At 44.6% G+C, this 24,763-nt stretch overlaps 1 protein-coding gene across 4 annotated transcripts in view; it reads right to left on the bottom strand.

The window, feature by feature from the left end:
- Positions 1-2,190: 2,190 nt before the first annotated feature.
- The window catches only part of ADAM11 (ADAM metallopeptidase domain 11), a 137,013-nt gene continuing 114,440 nt past the window's right edge, over positions 2,191-24,763 (bottom strand). For 3 of the 4 annotated variants that reach the window (XM_061591302.1, XM_061591303.1, XM_061591305.1), the window contains exons 32-39: positions 23,934-23,984; positions 21,656-21,719; positions 19,520-19,619; positions 19,258-19,377; positions 16,832-17,000; positions 16,132-16,246; positions 15,231-15,321; positions 11,725-12,219 (exon numbers count right to left, since the gene is read on the bottom strand). In XM_061591302.1, the coding sequence (XP_061447286.1) occupies positions 12,174-12,219; positions 15,231-15,321; positions 16,132-16,246; positions 16,832-17,000; positions 19,258-19,377; positions 19,520-19,619; positions 21,656-21,719; positions 23,934-23,984 (756 nt within the window). In that variant the 3' untranslated portion in view covers positions 11,725-12,173. Of the gene's footprint in view, positions 2,243-11,724; positions 12,220-15,230; positions 15,322-16,131; positions 16,247-16,831; positions 17,001-19,257; positions 19,378-19,519; positions 19,620-21,655; positions 21,720-23,933; positions 23,985-24,763 lie in introns of those variants that run through there. The other variant, XM_061591304.1, reaches the window with a different exon arrangement.

Here is a 24,763-nt window from a genome sequence, read left to right as displayed (position 1 = left end):
CGGTCTCAGATGAGAGGTGGCTCACAATAAAAGTTTCCATTACTACCAGATAAAAGGCACTCCCCTCTTAATTCATGTGTTACTGGCTTTCCTCTTCACTTCTTTCAATAATCAACCCTGGTAAAATCCATATCAAATTAAAATTTATCTTCTAAAAAAGAGATAGGGAAAGGGAGATAATCAAAACAATTATTCTTTTTTAACTGGACTAACTAGATCATGTACATCTACTTTTCTTTTGTTGTCTCACAGAAGCTTGCAAAGCATCTGAGCTGTGTGTTGAAAATTGCTTTTCCTTTGCAGTTTGATACTGATCTAACCAGCTCAGCTCTTGAAAAGCTTACCTTAAAATTGACAGTATTGTTTAGAAAACGTTTAGGGATCAGTGTATACGGTCAGATCAGGAGATCAGGTCTCAAAGTCTAAGCAGAGTGGAAATGAGTGATGAAATTGGTTTTGTCTCAGTCAAAATAGGGAAGTAAATAGGTTTGACTATTTTAGCTATTCTTTTCTACTTTGACCGTTTGCTTTTGAAGTTGATACATCGCAACATCTTGTAATGAGAGAAAGGACCCAGATGGTGGGCATTCAAAAAGTTGGCATGGGAGCCTCAAGTTGTTTCTTACACAAAATTATATAACTGATTGTGTAATTTCAGGAATGACCTGGGGGAATTCCAGTACAGAAAGGCTGTCATCTCTCAGGAAGAAGTTTCAAATGGCTGGTATGCTATTGAGCATTGTATTTATGGAGTAGAGAAAGAAATAATTCAAGGAAAAGTCACCTTCACGTAATGGGACAATCCAGCCACAGATCAATGAACTAGAAAAACAGTTTTAGAACTTACTTTGAACTCAGGCTCCACAGAGGCACTTGTTTTTAATACCAAAGTTCATATTTGGGATAAGTGGAACAAATGAAGTATATGGTCTCTCTGAGCAGATGCAGAGACTAAACTTCTTTTTTTGGTTATATATGCCAGGGCTCAGCTCTGGATCATGTGATACAATTTAAAAAGACCATGCCTCAGAGCAAAGCTGAGTCAGCCTGTATTTCTATCACCACAAAATAGCCTAAGTCATGCTTCCCACATCTGTGAATTAAGAAGGAAGGGTACCAAGTCAAAGGATGTGATGTCCAGGTTGAGCCCCAGCATTTCTTTCTTTAGAAATTATCTACTGGAAGGGGAACATACCAGTCCCATGCATACTCACCTGGAAACACATCTCACTGAATGTAGCGGGACTTACATCTGAATAAATATGCACAGGACTGGGCTACACAACAAACAAAATAAGCTACAAGATCAACAATGACCTTGAAAGAGCTAATATATCCCCTGAAAGCTGAGATAAACACAGTACAATTTGCAGGAGCAGAATTGCTGAATCAAAACAAAGCCCTTTGAAAGAAGTCTTCTCCTAGGCAAGCTCATTAGACTAAGCAAAACAAGACTTAAATTTCTAGTTCAAATCTGATGTCCTTGGAAGAGCACAGCTCTCCTGCAAGTTAACTGAGACAAACAAGTTAAACTTTACAACATATGAGGCACAAGTCAATGATAATAAGAGCTGAACATTAAAAAAAACTTTACTTTTCAATCTTAAAATATGGCAGTTGGATGCATCTTTGTATTTTACCTTGTTGTAGTATACATTCAGATTAACAGAAATTCAAATCTTAAAATATTGGCCCTTGTTTTATAGTTAGCCAGGATTTCTAGGGTCGGGAGAAGAGCTTAAATTGCTCTCTTTCAGATTGAGCAGATATTGGCAGATATGTGCACAGTGTAGCAGGGAACACAAAAACAGAAGGCCTGGCTTCTAGCTGTTTGCATTTGCCTGAGTGAAAGACCCAGAACTGTTCCATCAATTGGTTGGAAAGTAAACCCACTTGCCCAGCCTTCAGCATTCAGCGTGTGCAATGAAAGTGTAATGTGTATCTACAGGAATGCCCTGAAGAAGCATTTGAGTTAGTCTTTGCGCACATCACGATATACAGACAAAGCTATCCACCCTAAGGGAGGCAGCCCGTATGTACATATACAACTCATGTGCAAAGTAATTCACAGTCTTAGGTGCCCACGAGTTGGAGAGTGCTAGGAGGTGGCAGGGGATCCAAGGTGAGCGCAGCACAAAGTGAGCTCCCTCCACTGTTGTTGTGCTCTTCGTTTGTGATGCAGACTTCACTCCTCCTCTTCCTCACTGCTTTGCCTTTGAAGCTTTAGGAGCCTTGATCCTTGCTACTGTGCAAATGTTAAAAAAGGGTTCAAGTTGCCCATTGCACCAAAACCTACAGCACACATTCACCCATGCTGCCTTAAAGCACACATACACTCACTCACACACATTCACAATCTCTATCTCTCTTATATACATACACATAATGTTTCAGAAAGCAGTCTAACCTCAGTCCCTCACCCCAAATAATTTCACAACAGAACAGATAATACTCAAGTAACGCTCAGGTCCCCAAAAAAACCAGCCTGAGAAAACATTCTGTGTGATCCGGAAACTGGCCTGCTCCTAATGTAAACCACCTTTGTAAGAAGAACACCTTACCTGTTTTGAAATTTAGGGTGCCAACAGTCAGTCCTCTCTGAAGACAAAGGAGCTACAGATCCCAGCATCATTCCTCTAGCTGTAACTGTCATGCGTGAGGAGGGAAGGAGTTTGTAGTAAAGGTTAGGGGCAACAAGGGATTCAATGGGGTAGATTTGGTCCTTTCGTAGTTGTTTTGCTGTCTCTTGCCCAGTATTTACTATTTCATGTGGTGCTCAAATAGGAAGAGAGGGGGGATAGGTGAGGGACAGTACAAGGAGATAGGGGTAAGGGTGAATTATGTCTGGCAGGAACACCTTGCTATTGTAAGCTTCTGGAACCTGAGCAGCAAGACTGTATGGGGGACCTTCATTTTGCAAAAAATCTGCTCCATGTGCAGAGTTTTTTGCCCACACCCAAGCCACCAGGTCCAAATTCTTCTTCCTTGGTCAAGAAAAATGGCTCACTGGGTCAACCACTATAATAGCCAGGATAGGAGGACAAATGTCCAATTTGACAGATGGCCAGGCGTCGATTGCCCATATTTGCTCTCAACCAGTCTCTTTTATGCTTTTGCTGCAACAGATTAACATGGCTGTCCCTGAATACCCAGTTAAGATTAAGTAATGGCCTTTGTGAGAGTAGCAGACCAGTTTTATGCATGTCAACCCTGAAGTAAGTCTCATTGTGTTCAATAGGACTTATTCCCAGGTAACATGTGTGCAGGATTGCACTGTAAACTACACAGGGTTGTGTAAGCCACCTTCAGTGTCTACAGTACAGAGAACTGCTATGGTTATTATTAGATATTACAGAGAGAGAAAATGCTGTTAAAATACATTGCATTTTAGCAATTTAACCTTGAATGTCTTTAAGAGCAGGGATCTGCACCTTGCTAAAATCTCTCCCTCACTCCTGGTGAAATCTGAGACAGCACTATTATTGAGGAAGCCTGGTAGGTGAATGGTTCTACTCTGGCAAGAGGTTTTATAGATGAGTTCCTACCCTAAAGACTGGCCAAATTAGATGAGATGCTGGAAGACCCATGTTCAGAGATCCCACCATTTTTCCAGGGGGGCTGAATCAGATAAGTGTTGCTGGGAGATATTTGTACAAAGTTTGTGGGGAGGTTAGACATTGTCGTCTCAAGCAATTGTTACCCCACATTTTCCTGTGCATTTTTCCTGTCACTTTCCTTACCACAAAAAGTCCAATTTTGGAGGGAAGGTGTTTGCTGTGCGAGAGCTCCAAATCAGCTTTAATGGCCCAGCCTGAATTTTCTGGTATGTGACTGAATTAAATAGCAGCAGCTGGAAATGGCCTAAATTGCTCAAACCCAAAGTCAGTTAGCTATTCCATGTGGGAAAACATATAGATACCTCTATGCTTTCCCCATGGGGCAGACTGCTGTTCAGAGGGGCAATTTAGGCTGGCAAAATGTTGCAAGAGGAAAAAGTCAGACTCCCTCCCTCAGCAATGCTCCCTCAATCCAGTTCACTGCCCCCCCCCCAGCTCTGGACTTAATTTAAAAAGAAAAAAAAAGCAGGGTCAGATTATGACTCCCAACTTCTAAACTAGGCTTTCCATGAGGGGCTAAAGCTGTGACTCTGGGCCATACCATATGAGTGCAAGAGGGAGGAACTCACATGGCAATGCTCCTCCATGCAAAAATGTTCTGCGTGGAAGGAAGCTAGCGTGGAGTAAAGAGTGACTTTCTTTATACCATAATAATTTGCTATGTGTGGGGGAGGGGGGAAGCAGTTAGTCATCATGTGAGAACCGACCTACAATCTGCTGTGGTACAACCCAGACACCATCTCAGAGAAGACCAGGCATTATTTCTTACTCGTTTAGAATTACATTTCCTGCGTTATTTGCTGGGGGAATTTAGCACCCTTTTTTGTCTGTGTTGGACTTGGAGGAAGGCATGTTTGCAGAGAACTCTCAGTAGGGGATTATTAGCCACAATGAGACACTATTTTCTTCTCAATGGGGCTGTAATTTTCACCCAGGAGGATTAAGGGCACTATGTCCATGTTTATAAATGGGGACGCACTTGAGAAGTGCTGCGCACCTCACAGCTGCAGTAACTTCCTTTAGGCCAAGGTTGAGGAACCTACAGCCCCCCAGCAATAATTATTGGACTTCAGCTGTTTTTAGCCCCAACCAGCATGGTCAATGATCAAGGATGATGGGAGCTGTAACCCAGGAACATCTAGAGAGCCACATGTTTCCTGCCCCGCCCCACCCCACCCCGCCCACTTTAGGCCAATGTTTCCCAGCTTTCTGATAGCTGAGGCCCACTTCTTCAGTGGTGCCGTTAGGCAGTTTTAGGCTCTGAACTTAATGAGCTTATGGGGGCCCTCTTTAGATGGTAGGGTGTGTCACTATTAACATATGGTGAATCAGCCCTGCTGCATTTTGGGGGCCCTCCTGCTCATTCTGTGGAGTGGGGCCTGGCCATCTGTCCCAAAGGCCTGTCCTGATAGCACTGCTGTTCAGATTTTAAACTGGAGGTATATTTTTCTCCTATAGCTGGCAACGTTAATTTTTAGGTTGTGTAAGAGCATTGTTTTTTTAAGACACCCTCCTCCTCCTCCATACCATATCTTTGTGTGACTCACTGAGCAGGAGATGTTTCTTCACTGGAAAAGTGCAAGGCCAGAAATGCAATTGGCAGTGTCCTCTGAAGGGCAATGTCATACTGCTTTGTCTGCACCAAGTAACTACAGTTGGGTCCCCAGCCCAGGTAGGCAGGCAGCACCAGCCTGACAACAGAAGCAACCAAAGCAGTCACTTTGGGCAGTCCTAGAAAGGAAGCAGCAACCTGTGATCCAAGAAGCATGCTCCAGCTTTAAAGCATATCTTGGGCTGAGTGTCCAGGCTAAGGTTGTTCTCAGAGCTGCTATCCAGGGACCAACACAGATGTGGCATGGATCTGCCACTCTCTAATTTTCAGTACTGCCTAGCAGTAAATCAGGTCTGTTTAGAACATTGCCTCAACATCTATGGCTATCATTAGTGAATACCTCCCCACTCCCACCCCCCAGGATGGTGGACTGTTGTATTTGGGCTTGTGGGCAGAACAATGGAAATATTAATTGGACAAGGTTTTGGGAATTGATGAGTGAAAAGGATAAAGTTGGTGAATGCATGTCATTTCCTCACTCTTAGCAGCTTGGCAAGCACTGGCCATGAATTTGCAATTCCCTGTCTCCCGACTGTGCTTAGTTTGTTGACAATTAAAAAGAAAAGATATACCCCACATACCCAGGAGCAGTTTTGTGCTGCTGCAGGATGCACCGCTCCAGGAACAAAAAAGGGTAGAGGATATTGGTGCTATTTGCACATGTGAAAAAACCATGGAAGAAAACACACCCCAGCAGAGTCCTCACACAGCCCAAATGGCCCCTGCTGTTCAGTTTCCACTCCAAGGCAAAGGGGGCAGTGTGTCTTCTAGGCACAGAAGCTGAGGAGCATTGCTATGCCCCTGTGGTGTGTGGCTTTTTGGCAGATCCAGCATGGTACATTCCTCGTTGGGATTAGCAAAGTGAGGCACACTTGTAGACCTGTGAAGTAGCATCCCTTTTCTGGCCCTTTTTCCCAGGAAAGGTTGCAAGGAGACTGGACACAGTGAACTTGGCAAGGTATAAAGAGGCCTGTGGTCGTCCATGGGGAGCTGTTCCCACAGTGCGAGGCAGTGCAGTGCAGTGCAAGTTGCCCCTCCAAAGGAGGGCGTCTGTCCTGCCCATGTCCATCCAGGAGGTAATGGAAGACTTGGTGGCTTGGGATGTTGGTTATTTGCTGACCAGGAAGCGGAAAGGAGGGTGTATTTACCTTCCTCCCCACCCTATGGTGAATATACAGACCCAGCACAGCAGCACAAAGATCAGGGTTATGAGTTGGGGCTAAGCCCCTCCCGACCTGTAACAAAGAAGCAAGGGGGCAGTTTAGTGGCAACGTATAGTGATAAAAGAATGCACGACGGAAGTGACTGTGGTGATTCCTCAGAAGGATTAAAAGAGCCAGATATGTTCTTCTCTTGTCTGTTGGTACATTACTGAGGCATCTGGGGGTATTTGCTCTGTAACGTCACCTGTCTGTGGTGTACCTTCTCTCTGCTTGCTGCACACTGGAGTCTCAGCTGGTTCATCTGGCAGTGGGGGTGGACAGGTTTATGTATAATGGCACAGTTGGCCTTGAACTTCTTAACTGAGCCACTGCAACACAATGCTGTGGACCTCTATTGTCACTAAGAATACTGACAGTGGCTTTTGGCTGCTCTTGTGCAAGTAAGGTGCCTGCAAAAATGTTAATGCACAACTGAAAGTTATGAGCTAAAGTGAGCCGTTTTTAAATTGAATGTACACCCTAGCACATGTACTACACATTTGCATTACAGATGCATGAAACTCTAAAAGTGGTTTAGAATAGTGTATGACAACGTTCTGAAATGCCTTAGTGAAATGTGGGGGGAGACTGTACAAAGGGGGGGTCATTTTTGACAATGGGGCACCGTTGAGGGCCATTTCACATGACCATTGGATTCATGACTGACTGCTTCCCACCCATCAGTGCTGGCACCAAGATTTTGGGGCTTCAAGCAAGGCCCTCTCTTTGGCCCTTTAAACTGCAATGCATAGACTGAGAATTCTATAATTGCTTATTAAATGTTTAGTGCAAAGTGAAAATGGAGTAATTGGGGCAATGGGCCCTTTCTCAGTTTAGGGCACCAGTAAATGCCTGACTCTGCCACCTTAGGAAGCTGGGATTGCCAAACCACCCCCACCCATGGCAAGGGAGTTGTCTGGTTTTATTTTGTTTTTATTGCTATGATCTCCATTTGCCATTTTACATACCCTAGTCATTTGGCGGTGTGGAAGTAGGGAGAAAGCAAAAGTAATTTTACAGAAAATGTACTCTGTAGGTTGTTGACACAGTGGAAATTCTTTGCTACTATCACTGGTCTAAGGCTACACTTATAGCAAAGGTGGGTACTATTTAAGAATTCTAAACCTCTAATAATTTAAAGCACACTTCCAAAAGAACAAGGAAAATTGCATACAAAATGTGTGTATTAGGAGAAATGCACATAGAAGTGCTGATGAATTTTTGTGCAGATTTTTAAAATTTTTACAAACTGATGTAAAAATAGGTTGAAATGCACATCAGACTGGAAAAATGAGCAATGGAAAGAAATCAATATTAGATTTATCTATCTCTACCTACTTCTGAGTAAATATGCTTAGGATTATGTTGTCTACTCTCAAACCTTTCCAGTTTAATAGCTTCAATTATCTATTTTCTTACACTAGTACTTATTAGTACTGCTTGTATGTATTAAACAGAATAAAAAATTCTCAAGGGAATCCTTAACGCCTCAAATTTGCAACAAAAACAAACTTCTTTGGTTATTTTCAATATTCCTTTATGACTTTTTTTGTATTTAGGAACACAGGATGCAAAGTACTAGATTCAAGGTCACGATCCCCCGCCATTTTACTCCACAGAAGTTAAGGAGGTGACAGTTCCCCCTACCATTTATCTCCATGCCTGACAAAGTTTCACCTGCTAAATTTCTGTGTGGTCTTAAAATTTAGTGATAAGTAATCATATTCAGCTTTAAATTCTTCTAAATCTGAATTTGATATATAACTTTTTTAAAATGTCCATCCCCCCCCCCAATTATTTACTGATTTTGTTTATGTCAGCAATAGCTACGTGGCTTGCACAAAGCTTGCTTGCTTACTTGGGAGCTGGATGTCACCCTTCTCTTTGTATACCTTGAATGGTTACATTTTCAAAATGTTAAGTTTTAAATAGGGAGATATTGTGCAGCAAGATAAAAGTACCAATTATACCATGAAAGCGTGGAAACACACTTTGGGAAATAACTTGAAAACTCAATTTTTACCATAATCAAAGTAACAAGGACAATCTGATTTCCAGTCCCCATGCACGATTACTATATCTAAAAAGCCCTAGAAGGCCTGAGTCCTGCATACCTCACGAAACAGTCTCCCTCCATATATTTACCTCCGCCTGCTCTAATCAGGAGAGATCATGGATAAGGCAGTCATCTTTTTTTCCTGGCAGCAGTGGTGCCGTCATTTTAGACCCTTGGCTTAATGGTCTTACTGCGTATGTGTGTACTCTTTAGATGGTAATGTGCTTTCATGGTGGAAAGCCAGCCCTTCAGTGTTTGGAGACCCTCCTGCTGATTGGGGCTTTGGACCTCTGCCCCAAATGTAACATTGGCTGGCAAGGTTCCTATGCCTTCAATGGCTGCGTGGCAGACAGACATTCAGCAGGTGCAGCTTCCCTCCACATCTCCATGCTGAAGGCTGCACCTATTGAATTTCTCCCCATCACAGAAGCCCTGCAAAGTATAAAGGTGGCTGCTCTACAGATGGCAGCATCTATTCAATATCCATATAGTAAAAACAAAACAAAATTACTATATTATTACAAGTTACCACACAAGTTCCTTCAAGAGAGATGCTGATGTTCAAGGTTTCCTGAAATCCCTCCTCACCAATCAAATATGTGCCTTTGGGCATGTGCTATATTCATGCACATTACCTTCAGTTCCATGATGGAAGAAAGGTGACACAGACATGTCAGAAAATAAAAATTAGTATGTATGCTGTGAAAGGAATGAACTCTGCAAAAGGCTAGAGGTACTTTCTTTTTACTGCTAGACATGTTCCAGGACTGGGTTCTGCAATGGAAACAGAAGCCACATTGCCACAACCTAGAAGTGTTTTTGTTTTCTCTCTCTCTACGACTGCCTTTTTACTGTACTGAGGGTAAAAGGCACTTATTTACATCAATACCTTGTTCCACCTAAGCAACATTTGTGTGAATCAATTGTGTTCCACCTAAGCAATTATTTGTGTGAATCAATTCTAATTTGGTTCCCTCACATATAAGACAATCTACACACACACCCAAAGCCCTGGCTCTTTTAAACTTCCAAGGACCAGTGAAGCCATGAAATGGGAGGAATGCCAAAGAGATGGCCAGGTCACATTCACAAAGATAATATGCAATGTACAGGTAGCAGCAAATAAGCATGGGTGTGCATCTCATAGCATAAAGCAGGGGCAGACCTCTTCCCCCCCCCCCAAATAACGTGGTACCAGGTTTCGAGTGACCTTTCCTGGCCTGCAGAAAGGGAAATCCTGAGTGGCCAGATGAGAAAGACTGTTCATAGGTGAATGTTAGTGGTAAAGGTAAACATGCTGATTCTAGAGAAGTCTCTTAGGGTTCCTCTTTAGCCTTTTCCCACTTCTTTGTACTGTAGTATATTAATAAAGGTCCAAAGTTGCCACTTATCCTGGTAGGAATATTGGTGGGATACCTAGCCATTACTCCTTGTGATGAATACTACAATTTAAGGCCTACTTCTCACACATTGCTCCACAACCAACCCCCCCCCCACACATACGCACATGGAAAACAAGCACACCGGGAGGAAAGGCTTGGCTAGAACTAGCAACTAGGTTTTTTTATGTGCAGGGTTTTGTGTTTGTTTGGTTTCGTATGGAGGACATTAGATTACATTAATCCCCACTTGCAGTCCAACATGGTAGTGACTTTACCTACTGTCTGCAAGAACTAGATCTTAGTGGTTGCTTATGTCCAGGTACCATACTGCAACCTTAAAGAAGAGCCTGATGAAAGCTTTCCTGGCTGGACCTGAAGGCATACTTTGTTGTGCTGGAGTTTTTCTAACCACATGGGTCATAACCAAGACTCCCACACTCTTCAGATATTTTATCCGAGGGTCCATTAATATAAGGTCCTATATGCTACACATAGCAGGTAGAGAAGTTCAACCCACCTCCATATGTGGAATCTTTAGTCTGAGGTTCCATCCAAACCCTAGCCTTAAAGCACATGGCTTCCCCCCTAAAATCCTATAGTTTGTTAAGGATGCTGGGAATTGTAGCTCTGTGAGGAGTAAACTGCCGTTCCCAGAATTCTTTGGGAGAAGCCATGCACCTTAAATGGATGGTACAGATGCAGCCTGAGGTGCAAGCAATGTGCATACTGTTGTACATAAATAAGCCCAACTCCCATGGGTCTGACATTCTTTTTTTAAAAAAGTGGCAAGCAATTGCTTGAGTGAGTCTCCTCTACTGTTTAGCCTCAAGCCAAACTACTCTCAACACTTACTTTTCCCCTCTCCCCCTCCCATTACGAGTCCCCCAAACCCATCCCTACAAACGCAGCCACTGTGACTGGGAGGCTTAAAAGTAGTCTTAATGTGGTTTCTTAACCCTTTCGCCACTGGTTGTTTTCCCATTCAAAATGCTTCTCCTCAAACTGCTTTTTGCCACACAGAGGGAAAAGAAATGGATAGCCGTATCTCTTCCCCTGCAGGTGGAACTGTGGGTGTGGGGAGCAATGTTGAGCGGAAAAACATCAGAGGTGAAAGGGTTAAGCAGCTTCCTTCACTCAAGCTTGTAGCCTCCATGGCTATTTTTGGTAACAAAGAATAGGGAAAATACTTGTGATTAAGCATGACATGTTGTGGGGGCCTCAATTCAAACGAAATGCCCCATGTATTTGGGGGTGGGGACAACAATCCCCCGATTCCCATATACCACAAGTAACTATCACATATACATTTTGGGCATGTGTGAACTTACCCATATAGCAAGTAACGATTGTGTGTTTAGTAACAGGAGACAGGGTTTGTGTGCAAACACAGGTGTCTGTGTAGTAACAGGCATCTGCCAGTGAGATTCACTGGTTACAGCATTGGGCCTGGGGGAACCTGGGTTTATGTCTCTGCCACTTACAGGCTAGCTTAGTCAAGTTGCACTCTCTTGGCCTCAGTTTCCATAGAAGAATGGTTTGTCTTGAAGAGTTCTTGAGTGGGTTGAATACATCTCAAGGCTGCAAAAACTTTTTATAATATGTGAGGACCTGTATGTGTGCTAAACTATGACTAAGCATCACATCTTTGTGTATAACTAGAGAGGGGGTAGCAAGAAGCACCCCCTCATTGAGAATAAGGTGATTGATGTACATGTACTAGTGAGGCTCCCTCGGGTTTTTGTGAAAGCAAGCTGTATCATTTCCATGTCAGAATGAACAGAGTTCATAAGAAATACATGCTTTTATGATGAGGGCCCATTCAAAAGGAAACATTCTCACTGTGAAACTAACGTGGTAAAATCCTAACCCATTGACTTTACTATATATACAAAAAAGTAACACGTCAAGAACTGAGCCTCAGAAACTGGGAGACAAGGTTAACATCATGGATCTTGCCATCCAATAAATGAACACAGGGCCTGTTGCCAGGCTAGATGGCTCAATCCTTACAATCCTAGGAGGAAAATCCCCGGATGCCATTTGCTCATTCCCCAAACACCCTCCTCCCACATACAACGGAAGAAATGGGGAGCGAAGTGTTGCTGATGTTGCCATGGATGGATGGATGCATGGAGAGAAGCGACGGCACAGATGAGATCCTCTTTGCTGAGAGGGGCCTCCGCAAGACAGCTGGCCCTGCCACCCACATTATCATTGCAAGCATGGAGTGCAGGGTGAAGGCGACAAGGAGGGTGGGATGGAGGTGATGGGTGATGGAGGGGGCAGTGGTGGTGAGGGGAGATGCTACACGCCCTGCTGAGCTTGGTCGTACCTTCCTCTGCGAATGTTCCTTTGCAAGCCGAGGAGAGAGAAGAGAGAGGGGGAGGGGGGTTAGCAGGTAACTTCAGCTGGGTATACCTTGGCCTAACTGCCTCCAGTCTTCGTGCCACATGCCATGGTCGGTAATGCAAAACCCAGCCACGCATGCAACATCTTCTTACCATCCAGGACAGCTTTTGTGTAGAGGTCGTACCACCACTATTCTTAGCTCATATAGCTCCTGTCAGAACTTAAAAGGGGAGGCTGGAAATGCCAAGAGAAAAGGAACAGCTTCACTTGGACCTCCCCTTCTGCACACAAGTTCATGGCACAGAGGCCTCAAGCACCTACTCCATGTATGATCTTAATTTCTACAAGAAACATTGAATATGAGCTTTTCTCTTTTCAAAAGCAAGTTTCTAGCTCTCAGTGGTCAACAAGCAATAATATGAGCATCCTAAACATGTGGCAACTAGAAAACAGAGAGAAAGTGGTCAACGCTGCCACTGTATTAGGGAGTGGCAATTTCCCACACAGCAACAGTTCTGTGATTTCCTAAGCCTCTGGTTCCTGCTCCTCAGTCTCTGCTTTTCCACCCCATTCTCTCACCACCTTCACCTAGTAAGGAAAGAATCCAAATTTTGCAATCAACCCTTCCCTCAAAGCACATTTTGATAATTTCATGGCATATACACAATGTTTTAAAGGTCCTAAAACCAACAGAATTCCAAACACTTGAGGTGTATATAACTGGGAAAGGTGGTGGGGAGAAATTTCAAGATGTGTGTAATTCCAGAAAAGAAATTATAGACCTGGAAAGAAGATGGTTAGCTATATTAGCTAGAAACTGGAAGGCCTATAGCACGTTCCCCTACCCCTCCACCCCATTCCAGCGTCCAGAACAGCAGCTTGGCTGGGACTGTTGTGCCTTGATTTCCAATGCAATAGTGTAGACAGACAGGCACATACAACATACAAATACCAGCAGCAATGAATTTTGTGGGTGGGGAAGATTGGGGTGGAGGTTCAAGTGGGTACAGTTCACTTCATAGGGGCCAAGACTGAGATTCCTGTAGCTCATGCCTTCAGAGTTTGCTGAGTGCCCTAGAGGATGGCACCTGTCACAGATTTCAGGACTCTATTGTCCCCCACCCCACTTCCATGCCAACATCTCCTCCCTCCAGCCACCATCTCCTTAAAGCCAGTATTTGAATCATGCGGCTATCATTTCAGACACTCCTCCTTCACCCATGCAAGAGTCAGTCCATGCAGAACATCAAACAGGGAGCCTGGTGTGGATCAGAGAGGAACAGTGCGTCTCCCCCAGCCAGTCTGAGACTAGCCCCCTTGCCGCCGCCTGGATGCGGCTGTTATTCTCCAATGCTGAAAACTGCCTCCCTCCAAACAGCACCACCCTCCCTAAGCAGATAGTGTTATCTATAGCTAAGTCCATGTCTAGATTATCCAATGCCAGGTGACCCTTCTACCCAAGGGAAAACCACAGGGTGTTGGACCCCCAAATTTCCCCCTCAGTAACATGCAGCCAGGCCAAGTGGGTGAAAGGCCCAGTTCATTAAATGAGAGGAATAGAGGAAAAGGGGGATACAAGGGCCCCAGTTCAAAGCAATGCAGACTGCTGTTAGACGTGTGACATGAACAGAGGGGTTGAACTTTTGTACGGTAGTAGGAAGGTTTCCTAGGAGTGGGGCAGAGAAGGGGGGATAATGCCATTTAAACAGCCCTCCCAACCAGTACCTCCCAATGAACTACAAACCACATGTTTGGGGGGGGGGATTGATTGTTCTCCAATTGCTGCAAGTCCAGATAGACTGCCTGAATGGGCTCAGGAGGGCAAGCTACCAGTATGCTGAAAACTGCAACAGTACTAGGTAATCCCTGTAAGAGAAAGCACCTGCCACCGAGGGGCTTCCTGTTGAGATTCCTGATTTCCTACCACTGTTACTGTTCCATTTATGTTCTAAGACCCCGTTTATGTTCTACTTTCGCAGGTGGCAAAATGACCACAGAACAATGTTAAGGTTAGAGCATCACATATGGTGAACTTTTTGTTCCAGTATGCCCACATGAATTTACCACATCAGAGCAAATCCTATGTGTGCCACATCCCCACCCCACTCCAATGTGGTAAACACTGGCTCTCAACACAAGAGGATGCCTTCAAGACTACATAACATGCACAGTGCAAAATGCATTGGGGTTAAAGAGTAAAACCTGACAAGTGGGCTTAGAAGCAGACCTGAAGTGTTGTCTAAAGTAGTAGCCACGCCTGGGCAGGGGGTGGAGCCAAAAATGCCTCCATAAATTGATATTCTCTCCACCTTCCCTAAACCTGCAGCCCAGGCTTGTCACATTTCCCTGCTGCAGCCAACCCCAATCTGTCTGAGGGTGGATACAGACTACCAATCGGTGCCCCATTTTGCACGGCAATAAGCACATCATGTGCAAAACTTCTTTGTCACCCCTTCCCACCCACTGGTAGCTACTTCTGCAACTGTTGAGTAGTTCAAAGGTCCTCAAGAAAAAAATTCTTAGCCAGGCTCTCAAGTCAATCCCAAGCTGCTCCTTTTCTGATGGAAGGTCCTGTAGAGAAGGAAGAGGGAACTGGCAACAGGGTGACAATTCATCAGGCAAGACCGATTCCTGTCTCCAATCCAGGCATGTGGCGATACCATTCCAAATGGTGAGGCCTTAGGAATCCCCCATGCCTTCCCTACACTACCATAGGAAGAATCTACGTATCAAGGAAACAAGCTAGCAAATGGCCTATTGCAGGACAACTTCAATAGCCACCTGAAACCTGTGGTTGTATGAATCCACCCTGAGAAAAAGTGCAGAAGCTGAAGTTGGGGATGGGTGGGCCATGCCTCAGTCAATCCCCTCTTCCCCAGAGCTGAGTGTAGGTGCCAAAGGGGCCCACTGCAAAGGGCACTTGGAGCAGAGCATGCGAGAGAGCCCCCAGGCAATTCAGCGCAAGGGCACACTATTTGGAAGGCACAGCATGCGCATTTCAACGCTGCTTACTTAAATCCCCATCCAGTGCCGCCAAGGACGATAGCAGCCACCAGGATGGCTCCAGCGATGGAGCCAATAATGATGTTGGTGCCGCTGGGACCTGTAGAGGAAGAGTGGATAAAAAAATATAACAGACCATTGCAAGATAAGGGCCATAGCTCAGTGATAGATCATATGCCTTGTATGCAGAAGGCCCCAGGTTCAGCCCCTGGCATCTCTAAAAAGGGCTGGGAGAGTCCTTAGTATGAAATCCTGGAGGGATGCTGCCAGTCAATGTAGACAGTACTGAGCTAGATGGACCAATGGTTTGACTCGGTATAAGGCAGCTTCCTTCATATGTTCCTATGAAAAGAGGTGGTCCAACAACGTGGGTGCTTGATTGACAGTACTATGGGCTGGACCTGAATTAAAACTCGCCTGACATGGCCAGGGAGCCACCTGACTTGATAAGAGAGAAAGAATTAAATCCAGAATTAAGAAAATATTGTGGGCTTAAGAACTCATGGCTTTCAACTGCTCATTCAGATTGACACCCAAAATAAGAGATTGCTTTTAAATAGCTGGAGGTGTGCAATTCTGGGACAATTTCTCGAAAACAGCTGTGGTAGAAAGAACCTTGCTGTGTTTAAAACAAAACAGGATAAACTGATAAAAACCTAGTGATATGTACTCAGGTTTCCCCAAACCTGTAAGATTTTGGTATTCCATCAAGGAATGTTGTAACTGTGACATGGCATTTGGAAGCTGACAATAGATTAGAGGAGCTGAAGGATCTTCTGAGGGAAAGCCGAGAATGGTCTCTGTTAGGCCTAACCTTCTGATAAGGACAACCATATTTGCCATTCTGATTTGCAAGTAAGTGAGACGAGGTTCTGGGCACTTTTAGGTAAGCCTCATCATGCGAACTTACCTTTATACTTTTCTGTCTCCCCTGTGGGCTTAGTCTCTGGGATCGGATCATAGACACTGCAGTCCTTTCCTGTCCAGTCAGGATAGCAGATGCATTGGCCCTCATTGCTACAGATCTATAACCAACAAAGAGGCTGCATGTGGTACTCCTTGAAGACATTCCTAAAAATGCCCACTTGGGCTGCTTTTAAAAGAAGCAAGTTGCTGTCTCCTATAGTGGCATGGACAATGTTACAAGATGGGACAGCAAAAATAAATAAAATTCCCTAACACCAAAAGGTAACAAGAAGCCAAAGCATAGTTTTTTAGCCTTTTCCCCCCTTAGTGGAGAATGACCATTCTGCACGAAACTATTGTCAAATAAATTCAAAGTGTCTACTAGATAATATGCTAATAAAACATAATTAATATTAGAAACATTGGGTCATTATGTACTTCTGCTATGATTCATGCTTGCCAACTTCAGAAAAGACTAGAGGTGGTTTCTCCCCAGCCCTCCAGCTTCAAAATCATTACCTCTTATTCCCAAGACTCGGCCCATGAGGGAAATAAAGCCAAGGAAACCAGAATAGACGGCTCAATATTTGCATTTGTGCAGATCACAGTCCTAAGTGTTTGCACTCTTATGAAGTGCCAAGCTGCTGTGCTTTAAGACTCAGTAACAACAGAAAGCATGACCCTGCTCTGTTTGTACGTTTTACCCCATGGTCAAAGCAGATCTGGCCACCCCAGCTGCCTGGACAGGTGCTGAAGTTAAAGGCGGACACAGGAAGGCATTTGTGATCAAGACACAGCATGCTGGGTCCACAGGGCGTCCCATCTTCCACGTAGCTCACATCCGTGCCATCCACAAGTTGCACATGGCCGCCCCTGGGAGAATAAAAAATAGCTCTTCTGTGTGGCTGGAATACTTCATTGCCCCAGAAACAGACAAGGCTCTTTGATCATGATGATGATAATGGGGGAAAGCTGAGTAGAGAAGGGTCCACTAGCCACTTCTTTTGACAATTCCCTTTGCTGCATTTCATGATATGCTGTAAGGGACACCTGCAATCCACATGGAAGTTGTGGTTCTGTGTCTGCAGGACTTTGCCAGCCAGATTTTGCCAATTGCTTACAAAAGAATACTGGGGGAGGGAGTGCTTAACCCTTCCCACCTGTGCCAATTCCCCACTCAAAATACTCTCCCTGGCAAGTGGCTGCTTGCTCCATGAGGGAAATATCTTCTGTCCGGGTCCTATGGCAGAGATAGGAAACATGTGGCACGCGTAGTATTGTTGGATTCTAGCTCCTATCGGCCCAAGCCACCATGGCCAATGGTCTAAGAAGACAGGAATTGTCGTCTAACAACATTTGGGGAGCCACAGGTTTTGTAATCCTGTTCTAGATGGAAGGAACAGCTGAGAGACATACTAACAAAATGGTGCTTCCAATGCCTTTGCTATTCTTGCAGACACCATCTTATCATGAGGTCTGTTCCACACAACATAGGAAGTGGACCTTTAGTGTTGTGGCACCGACATTTTGGAATTCCCTCCCCTTAAATATTAGACAGGTGCCATCTCTTACCTTTTTGGTGCCTGTTGAAGGCCTTCCTCTTTCAACAAGCCTTTTAAGTAGAGAACTTATCCCAGTCTGTGGCTGTGCTGGAATTGCTTTTTACAATGTTTTTAAAGTTGTTTTTAGGATGTCTTGTTTTCATTTGTTTTTAAAGATGTTTTAAGTGCATGTAATGTTTTTGTTTGCCGCCCTGGGTGCTTTCTGGGGGGAAGGGTGGGCTATAATTTTAATAAATAAATAAATACATAAAATGTCTTAGTGCCCTTGCACAATTAAAACTATGGTCCTTGTTAAATTAGTTGCCATCCAGGTGAGAAGCTGAATCAGTGTCAACTTGGCAACCAGAAGACCAAGTTAGCAATCACGTCATCATACCTCTGTGCTAGTTAATGCCTTCCCTCTTTGAGGCATTTCTCCCCTCCTCACTGCCTCCTGCCCTGCCCTGAGAGTTGCAATGTGGACAGCAAAGGAGAAACCAGTCTAGAGTTCTGCTACCAGCTGCCAGAAGGAACGTTGAGGGTTCCAAGCAATGGTTTTGGTTCAAACAGATTGAAACACTAGCATTGTTTGCCTGGGTGCCTGCTGGGCTTCCCCCATGATCAGCTTATATACATTTGGAAATAAAGAGATATTACAGAAGCACCATCAGTTTCCATTACTACCTCCTCACAAGGACGGAAGGGGTGGGCAACCCCTGTCCCACGGGCCAGAAGCCACCAGCCAGGCCTCCCCATCTGGCGGCTCCCAGCCCCATTGCCCCTGCCCTTGACCTGTAATCTCCAATCAGGTGAGCAGCACAGGAGGAAATCATAGGGATGGGAGTTTTAAAAATCACTCTCTTCCTCAATGGACAGCATGCTGTGTTTCTCTGCTGGGCATTGGGGGTTCCTTTCAGAGAATACAGCATGGAAGCCAAGCCAATGAATGTAGCGTGTCTGTGGCATGTATGTAGGAGAGAGAGAGAGAGAGACAGAATGGTGTGAGTGTGTCCAACAGCAAGAGAGAGAATGGGGTATGTGTATGTTTTGGCTCTCCCCACTTTGGATTTTGGCCCCACACGTAACAGGTATGCAGCCCCTAACCACTTTTCCTTAAGGGAATGTAGTCCTTGGGAGGGGAAAAGTTCTCTACCCCTGTTGTAGTGGCTGCCTGCTGGGACTTCCTGTCACACCAGAAGTGGGGAGCTGCACATTCAAAGCATTTGCTACCTATGAATATTTAGGTGGTAGGTGTACATATAATTGATCCTATTCCAAGATACTGAAAAAGTTCTTCCTTTAATGGAAAATAGCATGGATTCACATTTAACATATTTTGGTTTGTTAGCCCCCCCCCAAAAAAACAAAAGTTTTATTTTATTTGGAAATAAAAAGAAATCTTAACCATATGGAAAAGTGAGGTGAGGAATATGTTTAGAGGAGATTGATCTTACCCAGCTGTTGGGGAGTGGGGAAAAGGGAAAGAGAATCTGTAGGCAAGTTTGGGGTTGTTTCTTCCTGTCTCAAAACAAATTATTCAGCAAGCTGGTATGAGAGAGGATGGATCTAGATTGTAAGGCTTCACTAACCTGCAGTCAACATAACGCTTCTGGTGGTAGAAAGTCATGGTGGTGATTTCGCCAAGCAGTTCGCCAATACGTGGAGAACTCGTCACATTGGCGCACAGGAGGTATCCACACAACACATCCCTACATGGAAAAGAAAAGAGAATTTTGCACCAGCTTAGTGGTTGTGGCATTGTAGCCATTTCCCTCTGTGATCTGATGCTGTGCTTTGTAGCATAAGAACACAGTGCATTATGGGAAAATGGGAAATCTTACGATTACTCACTGCTTGACGCATGGCACCCAGCGGTTCCCCTCACGCCCACAGTTCCCTCGCTCAGTGCCTTCAACGTTCAGCTTCTCATAGCAAAACCTTTCAGCTGAAGCTTGTATCCCAGAAAGGAAAACAAGGAGCAGTTATGGCATGCCAGAGGAGGTTAACACACACACACAACCGCCACACATCCTGGGCCCAGCAGGCATTACATTCCCCAACAGAGCTACAAGCTCGTCTAAACTACCACTCTTAAGGAAATCTGATGAACACAAAACAAACTGGAGGTGTGCATGTGTGCCCGCGCACTGATGCTGGTTGGGCTTCCATTGGACCAAGCATTCCTTCCAAGGGATTTGCTCCAAAAAAAGTTTGCAATACAGAGTGCAATTCTTCCATTGGTCTGAAGGTGGTGCTGGTGCCTTCAGATGGTTAGGAAGGAGGCCCATTCAGTTTGTTAATTTTATTACTGTGACATTGGAAAGTCCTCCATTGACCCAGCTTTTGGAATATGACTTTTTGCCAGATCAAAAGCTGGTGATATTGTTGAGTTTCAATTACTATTCCAAAAACACCTGCAGTTAAAAAAAAGTCCAAAATGTTGCTAGTATCATAATGTTCCAATACAAGGAAGGACAGGTCTGTGGGATATTTTTGTTGTTGTTGTTACACTCAGGGAGGCAAACTTTTATAACTGAATGCTCCAGAGTTGGATTCATTTATGAATCATGAATTATGACAGTATGTTCTGCTGCCTCTATGGTGACAACTGAGGTCAACAGGATACTTTTTTGCCCCTCCCTTCCCCACGTTCACCATGACGGGCATTGAGGTCTGCCGCACCTAGACAGAAGCAGCTGGGTTCCAGTGAAATACTGTGTCACTTTGTTTGATGTTCAAGAAAGCAACTTTATCAAGGTCAGATTATTTTCCAGGTCCGTTTATCTAATCATCCCCAAGATTCATTGTGGTAGTTTTCAATTTCTTTTCTGTTGTCGTGTGTGTGTGTGTGACTGTGTGTAGGGGATGAATCTTGCTTCTCTTATAAGCACATGTCTTGGTTCTGCAGTTGGAATCATTCAGAGGCATTTGTTCCTCAGGTGCCTTTGGTTGATGCAGTTGCTCTCTGCATGTAGTAAATTGTGCTCTGGATAGCAAATGTAAAACTAAGTGAGGGTGGTAGGGGGTCTGTCATCAGACAAGGAGCTGGACTAGGGTTTTCTAAGCTTGCAACTCCGTTGGAGTCCTTCTAAGGACATCTTGGTACAAAGCGATGTTGCAAATCAGTGTCAAATTCAGGGAGTATCCAACTCAAAGGACCCAAACTGTTAACTACCAATTTAGTCCAGCTAACACCATGCCAAATGAGAACAGCATGCTTGGCTTTTAGTTGCAGTGTGTAGGCATGGACTATTTCATTAAATTATTCTTCTAATGCCAAGAAATGTTGCAAAGTCCTTACTCCCTGCTCTTAACTTGGCATTGGAGAAATCAGGGTGGGAAAAGAAGGAATCGGAGCACAGACATTCAGAAAAAGAGAGTGAGTGATTGGGTATCACTGAGAAATAGGCCTATAGATATATGAGTTTTGAAGCCTCTCTCTCTCTCCCCCTCCCCATTAAACAGATTTTGTTCTTTGTTTACATCTCTTGGAGAGACAGTGAAAGGGAAGGCTGATTAAGACACAGCTATCTGCTCATCAGGGATTTGCTGGTGCTGAACCCTCGTCAACCCTTCAGCCCTTGGCATGGCCACACAATCATCTTATGTTGTCCCCATTGACTCAAACAATTAACCAGCTCCAGTTGCGAGGTCTACAGTGTCCCAGCCAAATCTCAGCGCAACCTACTGCCTCACCCTTCTCTTTCATCAGCTGCAGAAAGCAGGACGCTAGTTGCGTCCCACTGCAAGAGAAAGTGGACAGTGGAGCAACTGAGTGAATATCAAAATAAGAAGACAGCTGCATATATCCTCCTTGCCCTGCTCTGTTCACAGCTACAGGAAGAGACTCCAAGAATGGAGCCGGCAACCCTATGTCCAACTACCACCCTACATTACCCACTGATTTATGGGGATGTAGTGGCAACATGAAATCAGGCTTCACTATAGCATACCCAGCGCATCTGAATTACCAAGAGCAATACTTACTACGATCCCACAATGTACTGCATTGGCGGTCCCTGGTCTTACAGCGGCCTCCATAGCACCGGCCCTGCAGAGCAGAAAATCTGAGTTGTTAGAGGTTCACAAGACGCTCACTGATACATGCATTTATGGACAACTAGAAGACTCAAGTTTATGGGAGTGCAGATTCAGCTCCTCTAATCCTGCAGTACTAAGGTTACATTAACCATTAGACTAGCTATTCTCCAGAGCAGAGGCCTGGCTAAATTGGGGGCACTTTGATTATACTACAATTTCACCAAGCAATTTTCCTTTCACTTTATTTGGAGTAAATGGGAGTCTGGAACTTCCTTCATCATAGAATTAAGGTGTAGGAAGAGAGAGGCTGAATTCCACAGCACAGGATTTTTTTTCACACTGGTAAGCCTGGCCAACATAAAAAGCTTGTCGCTTTCAGGAGCAGGATGGAGTGGATACAAAGAAAGGCATGTGCACATGTGCTGATCAGCTCTGTCTGCAAATAGTAACTATCAGACACAAGCTGCATCATGCTTAGGGGACTCGACTCATCACACACTTTTGATTTCTTCCCCACTTTCAGGCCAAACATGGACTCTCCTTCCTATTGGCCACTCCACAGAGATTTCTTTCCCCCTCTACGTCCCACCGGACATTATTATCTCTAACAGAAGCTTGCAATGAGCTTCTTCTATGGGCCATGCCTAGGCTGACTCAATCCATACTCTGGGCTTATCCACATGGGAGCGTTACTTTGTACTAAAGACACTGTTTTTATCTCCATTTTCTATTTGCACCGTCCATAGTAAGAGCTCAATGCCACCTGCAAACACGGTGTTTTCTATTCACACTGAGGGGAAGGATCAATCACACAGTTTCCTAATGACCATGCCCTCTAATTTAACATTTCCACTCCCTCTGGTTACCTGGCAACTGAACATGTTCTACCAGTTAATTTCATTTAAGAAAAACAACAACCCAGAAGTGCAATTATTTGTATTTTCACTGGTACAATACACTTGAAATACAAATCTTTCTTTGAGCAGAGTCATGCTTTTGCACACGAGTTGGGGGGGGAAACTAAGGCACCGTTTGCAGCAACATAAAAAAGGCTGGCAGAAGGGGGGAGAGCTGCTGAAAGTTGTTTGTCAGCCCACAGGAAATGAAATGAAAGAAGGGAGGAGGAGGGAGGAGGCATGGAGGGGGGAACAACTGACACACCCACCTAAAAGCATTGGAGCAAAGCATCTGCAAGCACTAGAGATACAGAGTGATTTTTTCCCCCTTCCCTTTTCATATTATCAGAGGATTGGGTTAGTATGGATTTACAGGGGAAAACTGTATGATAGCTTCTGTTTGCTGGTAACGTCATGTGAACCATGCAAATTAAAAGGGGATGTGAGTAGCACCAAATGCATGAGCCCTCTAAAAGGACTTCTGGGCCTTTCAGGGTTGCTTAGAAGTTAAGATTTCATGAAGGGTAGCTTTCTTCCACATACTGCTGCAGAGCTGGGAGAAACTGTGCCTGGTATCGTTTCTATGCAACCCTTAAAGGCACAGGTGACCTTCTCTGGGTATGGATGGAGCAGCTCTAAAAATACATGCCTTTATGCTAGGGATGTACTAAACTTCTGCCCAAATTGGGTTTGGTACCGAATTTTCAATTAATTCGCTTCTTCACAATCGCTGCAGATTGGATTTTGATGTAGTGATTTTCTGTGGCTATTTTCAGAAATTGATTTTTTTTAAAAAAAATCTGCATCTAAACTATTTTTATTGATATTTCCTCCAATTTCTTGATGTTTCCTTTAATTGTTTGACATTTCCTTTCAAAGTATCAATATTTCCTTTCAAAACATTGATATTAATATCAATATTTTTCTGAGGAGAAAAAACCCGGATCGGTAAAAGCAGTAGCAGCAGCTAGTGGACAAAGAACAAACTCGAATTGATACCCACCTGTTAGGTTGATGGGTTGCTTTCGAACCAGCACTGGCAACAGATCCCATCCCTACTTTATGCCCTATCCACCATTACTTGCCTTCCTGCCCTGATGCTGGAACCTACTTGGATTTGTCCAGGCTGTGCATGGCAAGGACACATCAATTTTATTTTAATAATATCTTTATTGAACTTTCAAGATATCAGTATAAACACAATCCCCCCTTCCCTGCACGGCAAAGATGCCTTGATGCAACTGTAATTGGGTGCAGTTTTGTCCACCACTGGCTGCAGTGCCAGGGACATCACACTCAAGTGTGTGAAGCTGAGATACCAACCTTACCTGCTCATTGTCACAAAAGTAGCCATCCTGCTTGTGCAAATTGGGTGGACACTAGAGAGAGAGAAAAACACACACGCAAAGAAGAGAGAGACAAATATATATATATATGATATAGGACAGGACAAGATACCCCACAGGTCCCTTGAAGAGTCACTGAGTTAATAGGCTCTCCTCATAACTAGGATTAGGGGATCCAGATTAGCAGGAGGGCCCTCCAGGCTGTCAGGCCCAGGATGTGACTCAGGAACCAGACCAGCGGTTGTAGTTAATTCGTGTTTTATTAGGGTAATGTCCAAACAAAGACTGCGTTTTCTCATGAAGCAATACAGGGATACAGGTCCTGCGGCATTGGGAGAAAGTTGACAGAGCAAGGGACTTCTTCCCGCCTGTTCTTTAAGAAGGGGCCAAACGGGCGCGCAATCTTTCGCTCCTCCTTAACTGCCCCTCAGGTACTGCCCGCCTTCCCCCCCTTCTCTCCTGTCTTTTCAGCTGTCTGCGTGTGCGCGGTGAGGGGGGAAGCATCACCCCCTCCTCTTCTGAAGTTTCCGATTCCAGGATGGGGGATAGGGGAGGGGCTGATGGTAAACTGCCTCCCCGCTTTTCTGCTGTGAGCAGCCCTCCCTCTTCCCCCTCTTGCTCTGAGCCTGAAAGAGGGGGAGGCGTGAGAATGTCCAGGGAGGGCTCAGGCTCCCCGTTGCTAAGCGACCTTATCACTGGCAGTTCCTCTGTTTCGTCTTCGCTCCAAAGGGGGGAAGTTCCTCCCCCTTCCCTCTGCCATCCATCCAAATACTCTTCTCCCAACTCTCCGGGATCCAGCTCCCCGGGATTGG

This window comes from Rhineura floridana, chromosome 11 (genome assembly GCF_030035675.1).
Source record: "Rhineura floridana isolate rRhiFlo1 chromosome 11, rRhiFlo1.hap2, whole genome shotgun sequence".
Lineage (NCBI taxonomy): Eukaryota > Metazoa > Chordata > Lepidosauria > Squamata > Rhineuridae > Rhineura > Rhineura floridana.
This window is presented reverse-complemented; position numbering and strand designations above follow the sequence as displayed.